The 17,301-nt window shown below is 36.5% G+C and overlaps 1 protein-coding gene across 5 annotated transcripts in view; it reads right to left on the bottom strand.

The window, feature by feature from the left end:
• The window catches only part of PTPRK (protein tyrosine phosphatase receptor type K), a 403,857-nt gene that overhangs the window by 18,348 nt on the left and 368,208 nt on the right, over positions 1-17,301 (bottom strand). For 2 of the 5 annotated variants that reach the window (XM_065680919.1, XM_065680920.1), the window contains exons 15-19: positions 11,167-11,327; positions 9,008-9,043; positions 4,758-4,942; positions 2,892-2,979; positions 1,996-2,072 (exon numbers count right to left, since the gene is read on the bottom strand). In XM_065680919.1, the coding sequence (XP_065536991.1) occupies positions 1,996-2,072; positions 2,892-2,979; positions 4,758-4,942; positions 9,008-9,043; positions 11,167-11,327 (547 nt within the window). Of the gene's footprint in view, positions 1-1,995; positions 2,073-2,891; positions 2,980-3,703; positions 3,949-4,757; positions 4,943-9,007; positions 9,044-11,166; positions 11,328-17,301 lie in introns of those variants that run through there. The other 3 variants (XM_065680921.1, XM_065680923.1, XM_065680924.1) reach the window with 2 other exon arrangements.

Genomic DNA, 17,301 nt, shown 5'->3' with positions numbered 1-17,301 from the left:
CTGGACATGATACACACAAGTATATACACATACATATATATATATATATATATATATACACATATATATGTATAGACAGATAACCCTACACACCTAAACCTTTCCAGTTAGCTGGGCCTAGGGAATGCAAACAGTACTCTACAGCATTAATTGGCTGCATACAAACTACAAGACAAAGAGCTGCTGCTCTGGAGGAAATAACCCAGAATATATTTTGACCAGCAGCATTAGCTACAAAAAGGAAGGATACTTTAAGTTTAGCTGGTGAGAAGACAACACAGAATTTCACAATTTGTAAATGTTAAAGAAATTACTCCAATTATTTTCTACGTCACAGTTTTATTAGGTCACTTGTTTTAAGTATTGCATTACACAGGGTACAAGTCCTTCGATTCCTGGTACTCACAAGATGCTACTAATGTGAAGGATTTCAATGTACCCAAAGATTTTCTATTTTTTTCCATGGACTGCTTCATTATCCTGTCTAGAGTGAGAGCACCTTCCTCTGGTGCTTATGAAAAAGCTTCTGAGTATCATACCCTTGGCTTTACAAGAGACCAACATTACATGAAATGACTAAAAAAATTTCTCCTGGAGTCCTTCATATCAAGCCCTATTTTCAAATTATGAAAATGAAACTTGCATTATACTGTTTTATACTCAGTAATGCTTTCAAGAAGAAGGTACAAGTGTCACTTTACAATTGCAAAGTGCCAGTTTTAACTTGTTGCTTTCCTGTCTGGTTATAATAAGATTCAATTCACTTCTAAACAAGAGAAACAACATCCTCAAGGAACTATAGAATTATTACAAATCTGGGAGTATTTTCTTATTTAAGGCCCCAAGCAAAATATCATGGGCCTAACACTTCACAGAAATTGCCATATTAAAATACCAAAAGACAACAATATACCTGGAGCTAAATCTTTATATCCTGGAAAGTTAAGAGAGTCTATCAACTAACACTGGACAGGAAAAATTAGTAAGGTGCAATAGTAAAGAAAAGCAGCCAAAGCCATGCATTTTAAAAACTCTTTTCCTAGCTTTTCCAGTATCTTTTAATTTACTTTGGAATTACTTCCAATACAACAAATTGTTTATTCCTAAGGCATTCATCAAATGAAAGTTATATTTTTTTAATCAAAACACCTGTCAGAATTTGTTCAAATTCCCTGTTTGTATATTTTTCATTTATAATTTAATTTGTATTTTAATCAAAGTGTGAAATTTCAAACTTCAGAGGTTTTCTCCAAAAGCAAGTAAATTTCTGTGTTAAAATTTTTATATATATGTTTGTGTATATACTTTGTAATACCTAAATTGTTGCTACAAACAACCAACCAAACAAAACCCCACAAAAGGCCATCATCCCTCCCTTTTTGCCAAACATATATTACAACTACTTCACAGGTACATTTTCAGACGAGTACAGTACAGCATACAATCCAGCTTCTCACATACAAATGGGAAGGGGAAAAGAAAAACTAGTGGCTAAAACCACCATTGAAAAAAAGAGTGAACAGCAAACTCTCTTTAACAGAGGTTCACCTGACTTATCTATCAATGTTTAATAAAATTCGGAGCTATGTTATAAGGCTAAATTATCTTTTCAAAACAGGTACAAAAAATATTCACACAAAAGGAAATTTTTAAAGGAACAGATGAAACAAAGTAGATGAGGCATGCATAGTTATCAACTGATAGAAGAGGAAAGTAATTAATAACAATATCTATATTAAATATTTACAATAGGATGCCGTTATTCACATATAGTGGTACTTACATCCCTGTACAGCCAAATCTACAGCCCAAACCAAAGTCAGATGTGAAAGAAAGCACAACAATGTCAGTGAGTACTAGGACGTAGAACAAGGAAAGTGTACATTTTGTTCTTAATAAAAGAAAGCTTTCAATATATTTGTAGGCATTACATGCAATAATTTCACATAGAGAAGCTGGCAAGTTGAGAGGGAGAAAGCTGTGCAATCCACTCACATCTATGTAGTTGGCATTAATGTAATCTGAAGATGGATCATCTTCAACAGGTTGCAAAATCACCCTGGAGTGGTCATCTGTAAAAACCAAGTGGTTACAGTGCCTTTTTGAAGTGTGATTTTTAAGTAAGATATTACAGTAAGTCATCGAGAAAACCAAAATCAGCTGGCATAAGTGTCTCACAATTTATAATCCTTAAATAGTAAGTGTTTACAGAGAACTAAAAAGAACCATTTCGTCTGAGGTCTCCAATTACTTCAAAAACATTCACTAATCTTCATTAAGTGTAGCTGAAAGGTATCACGCTGTTACATGTGGTTAAAAAGACACAAAGAAACCAGGTTACTTGCTCAAAGTCCCTTTCAACATTAGCTCCGCTGATGGCAATCTAGAAAACCAGAAGTTCTGATTACTGTTTCCTTAGGTCTGACCCTAGATGGCTTCAGTTCAGATTGAGACATTAAAGAAGATAAGGAAGTCACGACATAGGGGTGAGCAATGCACTTGGGTTTCCATGAAGAAGTAACTCTACCCATTCAGGGACTTCTCCAGTAGCTTCATTCCTGTGTATTCAATTACATTTGTAAAATAGTAACAAATTGCCAATTAATAGAATTAACATCCAAATGAGTACTAGCTTGTCACTGTAATATGCTTACCACAGCTTTCACAAGAGAGATGCAAATGCGAAATTCAGCTTGAGTTATAAAAGGAAGCAAGTTGAACTGCGAAGGACAAAATAAAACAAAAAAACCCTGGAAAAATCACTTGTCCTCCTTCTCCACTTGGAGTATTAAGCAGCTATGCCACCGGAGACTTGTAAAGAGAGAGAGAGAACATGACACAAATAACACACGACTACAGCTATCGCTCAAACCAAATTCACCGATACTCACATGCTATAATGTTTCCATAGCGGTTCTTTGTTCTGTTTTGATCCTTCTTAGCGACATCCCAAGAAGCTGACTGCCCCTCAAAGAAACTCTATAAATAAAAATGTTCCGAAAGAAAACATTCTGACCATTAATTTATCTCCAAAAATAGCAGTTTAAAAGACCTGCCCTACCATAAAGTAAGTTCAGCTTTGCCTGTCCGCTCTGGTCACCCAGGCAGTACGATGATACAGAAATACATCTAGAGTAGACAGGAGTCTCTGGAGTCTCTCTCCCCTCTGATTGCTACAGGTCAATGGGCAATTCACTAAGGGACTCCAAGGGGATTTCAAATCCTGGCATCGCTGGGGAGCTAAACTTGCTCAGACATCCTTGCTAGGGAGGAACAACAGTAAGCTGAGAAAGCACAGGAAGACCGATCACCCTTCTTACAAGACACAGTTAATATATAACCTGTTTACTACAGCATTTCACTACTTTCCTTGTCTTGCTCAGTACAACAGCTTTTCTCCCTACAGAGCCATCAGGAAACCTCCTCTACCAATATTCATTGTTTATGCTGTTTCTCTTCATATCCCTTCTTCTACCCACTAGCAAAATTATTCTACATTTTTGAACTCTTAAGAAGAGTTTGATCTCTCAGTAGTGATAGAAGCAGATTTATTCCTCCTTGGCTTTTTCTTCATTGCCCGTAGATATTTTACAGCTGTTGCAGGTTTATGCTATTTTTTCCTTCCAGATGTTCTGTTATCCTGATCTGGGTAAGTTACTTTCAGAAAGTACACAGTAGCCATGGAAACAAAACTTGAATGCATGCTCAGAAGCCCCGGCCAGAGCAAAGATGTCATGTATGGTAACAGAAGAAGTAGTAAGTAGGAAAACACCTGATGTGGATCAGGGACCACCCTCCCCCCCCAGCAGTGGTTGACACTTGGTCTTAGCCCTGAAGTTAGGCAGAGCGTGACGAAGCGTATTTAAGTAAAAGAGAGGAAAAGAGAATAATATTCTTTTAAAAACCAGACATTTATTTATTCCAGTTTTTATGTTACAGTAGAGACAGCTGCAGAAAGGAGAGAAGGTTGAAAACTGAGTCAGAAGAGGTTACTTACTCAGAGAAAACTCATTTTAAACCTAGCTGTATTGCGAGTAACCTTGGCAGTACCATTCCCATCTTTCCTGTGTGCCTTGCATGATATTCTAATCCCAAAGAATCACAATAGATTCAGAGATCAGAAGCAAAAGGAATCTGTACTCATCTTCTATAGCTAGCGCTGGGATTTTTTTGCTTCTACTTTAACATTAAAGTTGTAAGTAGACATGCTCAAGTCTAATTAGAACTTCAAGACATTATTACCGTGGCATGTCTTTACTGCTTCTCAGCTGGAGTTTATTCCCAGTATTGCCCTCCTGAGATGCTACAATAAATCATGACAGTGCTTCCAGTCAGCGCTTCTTGCAAAACCAACCAGGTTAAATCTTTTAACATAATACAGGAGATTTGCACTGAAGATGGCTCAGAAAGCTCACATAAACTAATTACAGAATTTCAACTAAAAAGCAGCAATAAAAAGGTGTCAACTTCTTGCAATATGTCAGAAAGATTCAGCAGGTCATGTCTTCCTATACACGTTTTTTATACAGTTTTTTTTTTTTTTTTCCAGCTACTTGTAAAAGCTCAAACCATTGGACTCCATCCACTATTTCACTTTTGGGTTACAAGTACAGGAACCTTACGCCCGCTTATCCTTATCTCTTTTTCCCATAAACCCATGACATTCAGTTGCATCCTTTTGCAATGCAATGCAAACAAAAGGATCTCCCTTTCCAAGGAATTTTTTCCTAGCAAAACCCCACTACTGAAGATCTCACCTCATACTCCTCTTTAAATCCATAGCTGTCAGAGGTCTTCATTAGATTAATATGCTGCAGGAGATCAGCCACCCTGATGGCAGGATGCAGCTGCCCAGTCTGGTACGGGGATTCTGTGCCTTCGCAGAGGTAACGAGGGACATCCAGGAGCCGGCTGGACTCTGCTGTCACACTGTGATTTTCATCTGTATTTAGAGAAAACCAATGCATTAGGTACCTGCAGAGTAATAACACCTGCTGCCATACATATCACATCTATTTTCAACCTCTTCCTTCAAAAACATGTCTGATTTCTGAAAGCGTAAAGCGCTTACTCTACAGTAAATAAATACCTTGAAGTACATAAAGGAATTTAACTGCAAACACATACAAAAGTTTGCAATTCTTCATCCTGCAATAAAGATGTCTGAAGGGCATTTTATTTGAAGCTACAAAACTTTATGACATTAATGTACTTGGGAACTCCAGCTTCTATCACCCAAAGTAACTTTTTTAATGGCTAATATGTATCAACAGAAATACTACACCTTGAGCAATAAATTAGAATAGGTCTGTAGTGGTATCAGCACATCATTTGTCTAAAGCCAAGAAACAGTAAATTGATATTCCAGTAAAAAAGAGAAGCAATTATTCTACCACTTCAGAACTATTTGGGAACCCTCTATTTGGGAAGACGAATCAGCACTTCAGAGCAGTCATTTTAACTGAGGTCTTTTAGCAGAGAAATGAAACTTGAGTATGCTGATTTCAGCCGCAGTTTTTGCTCTGTACAAAGTCCTCTCTGATGCCCTATGCTACACACCAGTCCTCTTATCAAAACCAAAGGTCAAACCCGCACGAAGAGATCACATTTTGTCAATCCCTCCTATTGAAATAGCTTTTTTAAACAATTAGAAACCAGCATTTCAAATGTATTTACAGGGAAAGAAAAATTCGAATTGAAACATTTTGGGGAAAGTAGCTACCGAAATGAGAAGAGCGGAGCTGACTCCTCATTTTCCTTCCAAAGGATCAATATTAAGAAGTAAAACACTTCAGGAAAAAGAACACCCCAAGGACTGGATTTTCTAAAATTCCACCAAAATGCAAACCCCATTAATGCCTTCTGAAATGAGGTCTCCTAGTAAGAAACCCAGTTCTTTGAACTGCCACACAACTTGATAATTTCAGTACATTTATGTCCCACTAAACTGCCTAATAATGTGAGTGACATGCAGCAGTCACTTTTTATTGTAGTGCTACCAGTATTAAATCATACACATTTCAAACCACCCCAGGATTTACAGTTTCCCCCATTCCTCACGGTATACTTACCAGTAATAGGCACTTTAACCCATTGAGGCAGCAAAAAACAATGAGTGAAAAGAACATGAGAAATTTATTTCAGGACTGTATTAGAAAATGACTACAAGAAAATGACATCAAAAGTTGCTAAAGCTTCACAATAGGTAACAGTGAAAGCCATTTTAAAAATATAAGGGCCACATTATTATGCCATTAATGTAATGATAGGAACTTGAGAAAAGTAAAATTGTCATACTAACTTAGTGCTAATGTACACAGAATGGAGAGTAGCATTAATAACCTATACATGGAGAAAAAGAAACCTATTACAGCTAAAAAGTAATAAGAGCTTAATATAAAATAACATGTTCTATAATTTATAGGCTATAAAATTTTGCTAATCTCTACATAAAACAGAGAAAAACTGTTCTGTGATGCTGGGCTAAGCAAGGGCTATATGAGGGTAAAGTAGGCCAAATGATCTAGTTCCAAAGGAACATGCTTAGAGGTACACAACCCATTCTGCATGGTATGCCAAAAGCTTGTCTACTTCCTTCTGCTATTTGAGTCCATGCAACTAAAAATCATTACCTCTTCCAACTAGTATTTCTCTCCCTACACCAGGAGGCTATCATGCTTAGAACACCATTACTAGTTTATGGAAACGCAGACAAAGAACTATTAAACTGTTCTTCAGTTCATTCCTTACTGATCACAGCTGCTCATATCTGTGTCTGCCACAATGTAGGGGCAACACACTGATCTTTGGAATATACTTACAGACTAAATGAGCTATTAGGAATAGCTTTACAAGTATCAGCAGAGAGCACCTATGTAGCTTGTAGGTGTCTGAAATAAGGCTAAAAGAGACAAGAAGATCAAGAATATCTCAGAAGAATTTCAGGAACATACTAATTTTCTGTAAGTCCACTAATACAGTTTCAGTAAGTATTCAGATTTACTGAGTTTAACCCTCTGCTCTTTCAGGCAATGGTGCCGTTTCACTCAAACTTCTAAAACCACATGGTTATATTTCCTTGGGCTCAAAGTGGAAGGCTCCAACATCCAACTGCTCTGATACATTATAAACTGTCTAGGACATTACTGTAGTCAATAGAATGGTACCTGCAATGTTATCAAAAGGAAATGGGCAGAATATGGCTTGACAAATTTCCCACATGGTGAGTATATCCAGCTTGACAAAGACCAAAGACTACTCACAAACAGGTATTTGCTCTCATTCCCATAGGACAATTTGCATGAAGATTTGGTATACTTTCTACCAACATTTTCCCCCACTATTTGCATAATGGGATAGAAAATACCCAGATAGCATAGGCAGAGGCCACAGATAAGGCATCACAAGCATGTCACAAGTACAGGATCATATTTCAAAGTTATCTTGATTATTTGGGAGACAATGCAGAAATCAACACAGTGAATTAAACAGTGAACGCAATATGCTGTGTGTAGAAAATAAATAAATAACTATAAAATGTAGTAATGGGCTGGGTAATGATAAGCAGGATTTTAACAGGTAACTGAATGCAGGTAAGCAACATAAGCACAATAAAAAAGAAGACAAAATACGGTTCAGGTAGCAGGAGCACTACAAGTAGGGCATGAGGGTACCTATTCCACTCAGCTCAGCATTGAGACTTCTTCTGAGAACTGTACCTGATTTGGGGTACCACAATTTAAAAATCTGTCCTACGTGTTCAGTGGAAAGTTCAGAGGAAAAGAATGGTAAAGTTAGAAAACATGAGCTGCAAGGCGATGAGTGAAAGATCTGGGCTTAACTACATGAGAGACAACCAAGTACATGTGAGCCTTTCAATAGGTTAAAGACTGTTCTAAAAGGACAGGAGTGTGTCAGTTCTTTCTATGAGTCTCTCAAAAGAAAATGGCTCAATCCACAGCAATGAAGATTTAGTCTAGACGAGTCTAGTTAGAAAAAGCTAGGTGTGAGCAGTAACAATGCTCAGTAGTAACACTCAGGCAGTAGTACCTAATACCAAAAAAATGGATCTTTGGGTCCCAAATAATACTCATATGGAATGGAATTTTATTTTTATATCAATTGCCATAAAGCGTCTATATTATACCTATAATGTCGGTTCGCAAAAACAGGGGAAGGATAAAATTGCCTCTAGGTCCCATTAAGTTTTACTTCTAGGAATCTAATTTTCAACCTTAGTTTATATTTATGTCCACTTCCTGATGTTTGTTTTTATCCTAAAATAAACTTAGCAACTGACTGAAACTCAATACTGCACATTTTGTTTATCACACCAAGAACTCAGGTACAAATTACACTATTATCTTTGCATTTAAAAAAACCCTAAAACATGTGTTCAGTGTCAGATGTGACATAGAAATCAGCATATGGTCACATCTGCTGTTCTTTTTAAGTAAGTACAAAGTTGAAAAGCTGACAGGTTAAAATAAATTGAAATATGTAACTAATATAGGTATACAGGAATATTTGTACAGAACCTACAAATGAAGTTGTTGTTTCTTATTGGGTATTATGCAAGATTTTCCCTTTTCAGTTTTTATTTTCATTCTTGTTAGCTAGAAAATTGAGCTTTGGGTGCCAAATAATGCTAATATGGATGTGAATTTTATTTTTCTGTTATCGCTCAATAGAGTTCTAGGTTCACATGTCGCTTCATCGGAACTCAGTTTGAATGCTCTGGGGAGAAAAATTTCAGCATTTTCCATTTACCTATTTCCTCATTTACTCTTCCGTTAGCACTAGCTAGGAATAACTTCCTAATGAGAACGTAACATAATTTTTATTCTAAGAGCAGTGTCAGTTTAATTCTGAATTGCTAATCTGAATGTAGAGTTATATTCTGACAACAGCATAATATCTTTCACATAAAACAAGCTGTTTCAACGTTCAGTCATGCAAGGAGACAAAACTCATGCAGGAATGGATAATGAAGGACTAGGGTCCTCACCTAACACAGCTGTCGGCACAAGTGGATCATTGGGCACTGTAGGAAAACAAAGCTCATGAAGAAATGCATTACCCTCAATTTGTGTATGTTTAAGAATAAAAACAATACACTTCAGAGTATAACCAAGTGATAGCTAAACCCCATTAATTTTACTACAACAGAAAAACAGAATGAATACACAGTTCCAGAATAAAAAAAGGAATGAAAGGCAGTGATTTTGGACTTCAGAAATGTGATGATAAAGGCAAAGAGATTCTTACTGAGAGGAGAAAAAGAAGACATTACATGCAATTTAGTTTCTGAGAGGGTTCCTCCTTCACTATTGTTCTTTCGCTTCACAATATAGGTTCACTTTCATAGAAACAACTCCTTTTCTTTTAAACCCATCCTCTCATGTAATACCTGAATAGCTCATCTCAAAATAAAATGGTATTTCTTTAAAGCCTTCCAGGTAATTTAGAAAAATTATACACATATTTACAGTTAATAGCTTTTTTATGTGCAATGCCAAAAGATATTACTCTTAAGGAACACAGGAAAAATCACAGATACTTGGATGCAGATGCTGGAATAAAATTCATAGATTTTTATCATTTGTTATCACAACAAATGATAGAACTGTGCAGAGACAAACGTGTTGTTTTGGACAGAAATGTCTGGAATCCACAGTGTAATTTTGTTTCAATTTGGAAAACAATTTAAAATACCAACATCTCTGCGGTAAAATTGAGACCCAGTTCTCAGGAAAAATGCCTAAAATCTTGTGAGCTTAGAGAGTTCTTTGCCTCAGCACAGATGATAGTGAGGAGAACTGAACCCTTCAATACCCAAAAAATCACATATTTAAGGCACTGGAAAACAGTGATGCCAAAATGCTTTGCCAACCATCCAAGACAGCTGTGGTGGCTGGGACTCATAGCTCTTGGTGTCATGTCAGTCCATCTGCAAGACTTCCCAAGTGCCTGGCAGCCCTGGTTCTCTAATAGCCATGAAGGCTCCTGATGGGTACTTTGCCTGGGATCCATCATAACTTAGTCCAAATCAAACTGCCTTTGCAAACCTGCCTCCATAAACTTTGACGACAATAAGACATCAAACTCTGGAGAATTTTCAAACAGTTCCAGCCAAAACTGTATAGAAAGACTCATAGGCTGATGCTGAACTCCTATTTGTAATTGGTTATGAGACACTTAGAGTGTTAGCACCGTGCAGTTTGGTAGGCTTCAATAAACTGAGCAATAATCCCTCTGCCAAAACCTATTTCCCTTATAACAATCAAGAAAGAACTGAGGAGCCTTAAGGGATGTATTTTGCTTAAGCATGGTAGGCAAGAGAAGGGAGATGGAGTGCCTTTCCCAAAAGACGGCAATTCAGAAGCAGCTCAGGCTGCTCAGATCTGTTTAAAGCCAAGCCACAAGTCCACATGGCTGTGAGAAGGTCATGTTCCCACCAGCTCCATGGCAGAATTGCAACTCTTTGGTAACTTATATGCTAGTTTTGAGGTATCCACTGAGTCTGCCAGTGGAGTATCTTGCTTTTGTACAAGGCACAGTGCAGAAGGTGGGAGTTATACCCAGCGAGCAAACGTGCTGGGTATAGTAGCTATAACCCAGACACTTAACAGTCAGAAATTCAAACTGCCAAACTTTGTCAAAATGAGATAGTTGTCAAGTCTATAAAAAAGGAATAAAAATACATGTAAATTTGTAGATATATTAACAAGCTTGTTCCTAAACTTCACAAACAGCATCAACAGTTGTCAATGTTTCCTTCTAATGTCCTTACTGCCAAAAGAAAATAATTAATTTGGACCTCATATTATTATTCATTACAGACATGGCACTACACAGTAATATTTAACACGTTGGTATTAAACATCCCCATGAGGGAAAACTCAATTTCAGATTTTAATTGAGATATTCTAGAAGTATAATATTTTTCCTAGAGCAAGTATCAACACATACTGAAAGTACACATAAATATTTAAATAATTGGCCACAGACCAATAAAGATAACATGAAAAACCCTACTCAACCTTTTGATTTACCAGTGTTCCTAGAAAAGCTGGAGCTTACAACAATTTTCCTTAAAAGGTAGACTGTTTTCCATGTTTCTTATATTCACCTATTCTCCCTATTATCTATCACTGTTGTACTTACATCTGGGGCTGAAGTTATGAGAGTCCATAAACGTGATTGAAAGGGGATCCTCTGCATGCAGGGTGCTCTGGTCAGCATAACTCCTATCCATCGCATTCACCATGTGTGTCATCTCCTGGCGAGTGGTCCCCATGGCATCCTTGCGCTTCTTTGCGAGTTTGCTGCCCAGCCAAAAAAAAAAAAAAACCCAAACCACCTTAATATTTCATGAACACTGATGTCTACAGCAGTCATTATCTATAATCCTGAATGACTGAAAAGTCTGGCTGCCTTTCCTAAGTACAACTTTTCCAGCATGAAGTTGATAAAACTATGCACCCTGCTATGAAGGAGTCGCGACCGTGTGTTTTCTATACACACAAATGCAGTAATGGAAGTGCCAACTTCTGTACCCTGGTAATATTTTATTTTCCTGTGGAGTAATTACACTAATATAAACAAATTAGAGAATATAATTACATTTTAACTGAAATGATAAATAAGAAGCATCTGTGCATGCAGTTTTATCAACCATCTCCATTTAAATCGGTGGTTTGATTTTATAAATGGGTAATTCATTCCCCTTGCTTGCCTTGTTGGGAAGAAATTATTTAACCTTCTAAATTACTTTGTCAGTAAAAGCCCCTATGAAATAACAAAAGAGACATAATTATTCAATATGGATTCATATTACCTTTTATTTTAAAGGTTGTTCTTCCCATTCAGTACACAAGATACAGCATGATACCACACTTAATTCATGATACTGAACACTGGTTCTTTAAAAACCAAACAAAATCCCCCTCATCGCTCTACCCTTTCTTGAAGTTTGGAAACATCTTAAATTTTTGACGCTAACAGTCTTACACTCTGTCACCGTTAAGCAGCAACCAAACCTGTACAACTAAGCCCCCCAAATGAACAGCCCATGCCTTCAGGTGCATGCTTCAGAAATATCTCTCAATTCTTTCCTTTTGAGGAAGAACTGGAAGTGATTTTCACTGTCTTCAGAAGTCGGACGGAATCAGATGACATAACCTAATTATCACTTAAATCCTACTACTTTTAAAGCATAAGTAAGAAGTACACAGAGCAGCATGAAATAACACCTAGGCTCTGCAGCAACCTTTGACATACATTAGACTGTTCTGAAACCTCCCTGTTTTCACCTGAAGCTCTGGCTGCAATACAGTAGGTACCCAACCTGCTTATTTGGATAAATCTGACACCAGGTGGGAGAGAGACAATCACTGAAAATACTGTGTTCTTGAAAATGCATGTTTAAAACAGCTTAGCTTCACAAGCTTTTCCTGCATAAAATACCACCAAATATCCTGTTAACTCTAGACAGTGTTTGTCTTACATTTCTCCAACTAAAAAACCTGCTTGCTCTTCCTCTATTCTCCAACAACTTATAATATTCTGGGCTGCACTCTAACAGAAGACAAAAAGAATATTAGTGTAAACTACTTCTCAAGTCCTGGGAAACATCCACCAGAAAAGACCTACACCACTCTCCAAGACAGGAAGCACTTAATGTTTTTGTGTATTTAAGAAAATGCTTAATAGATGATTGTTTCTTAAGTTAATACCCTTGGTTCACAATAAGGGGCCACAAAGTAGGATATAGATGAAGAAAACATTCCCGAGAAGAACAAAGATTCTTTCACTGATCAGACTCATCTCCTTATTTTGTTCCCTCTTTCCCCTCCCCACGTTCTTTTCCCCATTTACAGATAGACTAGTTGGAAAATTACTACTCAGTAACCACATTGCTACAAATATCCAAAAGATGGTCTCTAAACCTATCACTTTTTTCATCAAACCCTTGAGGTGTACATGAGGTGTACATGTGTGTATCAGTTTTGAGTGAAAGCTAAACAAAAAAAACCAACAATGACATCTGGCTACCCCCTCTAAAATTCTTGATTTTATACATTTACTCCACACATTCTTATTTACTTAAGAGAAGTTGGTTTCAGTGATAATCTCGTCAAACAAATGAAGACCGTTAGAAACTCCAGAAGTGAAACTGCTTGAGGTTTATAACTGCTTCCCAGTACTACCAAAGCTTTCACAAAATTGGCATTTCCAGTTCAGACTGTTTTTATCAGTTTTCAAAGCCTTGCAGATAGTCTCTGTACACTGAAGATCGCCTTTTTCTAATGCCATCTCAGAAATGGAACAAAAAGACTATTACATCTCATCTCTCGACTATATTAAGCCCTTCTTTAAAGCATCACTTTTTAACAAAACTTGCTAGCTATGTTAATAAATCAACAGCTATTAAGGCTTTCAAGTTGTTAGCTTATTACAGTAGCTACTTTCTAATACTTATGCTCTAGCTCCTAAAAAGGCTTATTGTGTTGCAGCACCACAACCCAAAGCTGCTGGGAAATGAAAGGATAACTTTATTTCTCAACAGCTCCTGGTTCCCTTGGGTTTGAATTCTTCTTCCTTTCTTTTTTTATGTTCCCTCACTCAGCTAAAGGCGCATGTAATCTATGCTTCAGTTAAGCAAATCCTTAGGTTAAAGTACTTGAGGCTGACAGAACGTGTAAATGAGTCTCATTATCTGCTAAAGGATCCAGTTGGGTGAAACTGTGCAGGTGGGTGTTTCAGTGGGAGCTGGAGGGGAAAAGTGCTCCATCACAGGATGAAACTGTTCAGTTAATTATGTTGAGCAATTGTTATTTAACTAGGAAATTATAATTTGTCACAATAAACTGGAGAATGGCAGCTGGCTAAACCAGCTTAGCGGTGGGGTTTTTATTTTTTTTTTTTAATTTTTAAGTTTTTTTAAAGAATTCAACTACTCTGCTTAAAAATGTGGAAGAGCATCGTTATGAGACACCACCAGTTCATCAAAGCACTTGAGTGCATTTTTAGATCACCTCTTAACTCCAGGGCATTTATTTAAAATTAAGAATGGGTGTAGCTGCTTTGCTCAATCACAGCCAAAACTGCTGCAGCACTTAAAAAAACTCATTTGGTAAACATGTATTAGAAAAAGTCAATTTTGCTTCAGTGAAGCAAAACTTTATGCAAACCAATGTCATAAAGCAAGATCCACACTTTAAAATGTGTATGCAAAGCACCTCACAAGCAATAACCGCAGACCACTTCACAAAAAAATATTTCTGTAAAGCAAGAAAAGAGTTTGGTACCGCAGAGGCAGACATGTTGTTCTGCCATTGGTAGGGCAGAGACCTATTTAGAAAAGTTGAGCATCTGCCTATGATCTGTGTAGGAAAATTGGTGCACAGGATCACTACTCATCTGACATGTTCAGAATGAACGATTTTTGATTTACAAGCCCAGTTCTCTCGCTGGGAAATGGGAAAAGAGGTTTTTTCTTTAGTGTTATGTGTTGCTGTGAATCATAATGCAAATTAAATTATGATTACAATAAACTAAAATGATAGTTATGGGAAAAACTGTAGCAAAAACTGAAAGTCTCAATACACAGTTAGAAATACAATATCCCTTTGAAAAAAAAAAAAACTACCAACAGGTAAGAATAACAGGAACGATACAAAATGTCTTTCAATCCTGAGAATAACGAAAGGTAACTTTCAGTAAAACTTTAGGGAAATTATAGAGACTGTTTTTCTTTTTTAAAAAGGGATACTGCATCTTTAAAACATGTAAAATAGTAAGTCACCCGTGTTCTACTTACAGATAGTAGGAGTAAGAATAGTAGCTCCTCCTGGCAAGCAAATCACAGACAGTGGAAAAAGAGAAGCAATGGTGAATGAAAAGCGTGACTCTGTCACATTCAATAAAGCAGAGAAATGTGCGTTAAAAAAAAAAAAAATTGGAAAATTCATGTTTCTTTGGTTAGCATTTCAACTTGCTCATGCACAAACTAGCCTTACTTTGCCATGCAAGTAAAAAAAAAAAAACCAAAACACACTAGCATATAAAAATGATTTGTTTTTAGAAAGATCACTTGAGAAAATTACATGCTGAAATTTCATCTATTGCCAAAAAATTTGAAAATTAAATGGATTGTGTATTTTCAACATGCAGTTCAGCATAATATAATGATTACCACCTAGATGTCATGACAAATGAACAGCTGTGTACGAATCTTGTGCAGTAAATAGGATTTTTACTTTTCAGTTACAAAAATTAAAGATTCCATTAATAAATACATTTAATCAGAAAACAAATTTCATATCATTAATTTTAACATCTTTATGAGTACACAGGTGTATACATATATGTTTGTATGCATACTATATGTAGCTATATGAGTACACACATGTTAAAGAATGCACGTTCACAACAGATATGTGTGTACTGACATATACACCACACATTTCCTGAATGCAAACATATGCTTCTGTTTTAAAATCTTACAGTTGGAAATGCTGATGTAGTCATGCTAAGCATTAAAAACATGGAAGGTAAACAAATGGAAGGAAATGAAGGACATTTGGAAATAGTCCAACAATGACTGAAAATAAAAATGGCATTGCTTGTTAAAGATGCAGTATCCCTTTTCTTAGCTGGTTTGATTACGCCAGTAAAACTCTTTAAGAGCTGTTAAGAGCTTCATTCCGGAAAACTTCAAACCAATTTGTACAGAATGATCAGGCAAAGCTTAAAACATCTCAAGCTCATGAACAAAACTGCTTAGTACTTCATTTTTCAATAAAATGTAATGCTGCATTTAACCAGTTTGGGATAGTGATGGCTGTGTGAAACCAATGACTTATGAAACCAATGAAAATGCAGAAACCATTGTTTTATTGGCTTTTCAGTGTAATAAGTTGCAGTCAATTCAGGTACCAAAAGGGATACTACATAATGGATCACTGAATATGTACACTACAGAAGATGATTCAAATGGATTTGGTTTTCAGTCCCACCACAGCTAAGTGTGTTGATGTACGTGTGAATGCATCGGGGTTTTTACAGGTGTTCCTGGCTTCATGATATGAATGGCCCTGATTCACTAGGTGAACTGAATTATTAACTCAAATATACAAAGGTTTTCTATGCTTTTTGTAAAAGAACTTGACTAAAGCTGGTACTAAAAAAACTTTCCCTTGGGTGGGGGGGGGGTAGGGGGGGATGGCACACCTATAACATACACATTACACAACCAATTAAGCTATCATGATGAAAAATTGCCAAATACAAAATATCCATTAAACAGGTTAATTTTGCACCTATTTTGAATACAAAATAGTACAGAAGTTTATAAATGTTGTGTGCTTTAGAATGATAATCAAGTATCATTCCTAAGAGGGTACTGCCTTTACAGGTTCAGAGGAAGGAAGGAGAGAAAAGGGGAAATTTTAAACTACTGTTTCATGGACATAGTTAACTTGCTTTCATGAAAAAACTCAACAGTGAAAGTAGGAGTCTGAAAGGACTCTGAATGCAAGAGGTAAAAAGGACAGGAAAAATACACACATTGATTTTTAGGCCTGTTTGTTTGTTTGTTTTTTGTTACTTGGAAAAACTAGCCAATCCCGTCTGGAAGTGACTGACATTATTATAAAGTGGTACACAGTCTCTCTCCCTCTCACACACACACATGCGCACACATAGTTTCCTATTAAGCATAAGGAGACCACTGCATCACGCACTGAGAAGATGATCCTCCCAGCACATACCCTGCAATAAAGCTATGAAATATAATTTTTTTCCTAAAAGCTGAAAGCAACATTTTTTTTTTGTTTGTTTTTAAAAAGTTGAACTTGTGTAAATAAAGTAAATTGGCTGACTGTATGTCATTTTTGCATAGGATGAGTTGGACCTTTCACATATGTGTTAACTCTCAACCACAGAGGTAAACAACAGAGAAAAGTAAAAGCACTTTTGGGAAAAATCACATATGTAGCTAACTAACACAGAACACTATAAGCATACCTAATGTTTCTAATGCAGACGTTTCTTCTCCAAGTTATATATCTCCAGGGATAATTGTAAAGAGGCAATAAATTAAAAAAATCTAAGGCAAACCAGTAATTATAACATATAGAATGATCTTAGGTACAATTTTGATTTTTTTTCTTAATAAGTAATAGCAAGCTGCATTTCAGAGGAACAGTCACAACATTTACAAATATACTTTTCGTTAAGACTTCTGCAAAAGGCAAGGGAACACAATGCACACACCACCGGAAGACAAAGGTCTTG

This window comes from Lathamus discolor, chromosome 5, assembly GCF_037157495.1.
Source record: "Lathamus discolor isolate bLatDis1 chromosome 5, bLatDis1.hap1, whole genome shotgun sequence".
Taxonomy (NCBI): Eukaryota; Metazoa; Chordata; class Aves; order Psittaciformes; family Psittacidae; genus Lathamus; species Lathamus discolor.
The sequence above is the reverse complement of the archived record's forward strand: the minus strand, read 5'-3'. Positions and strand labels throughout refer to the sequence as shown.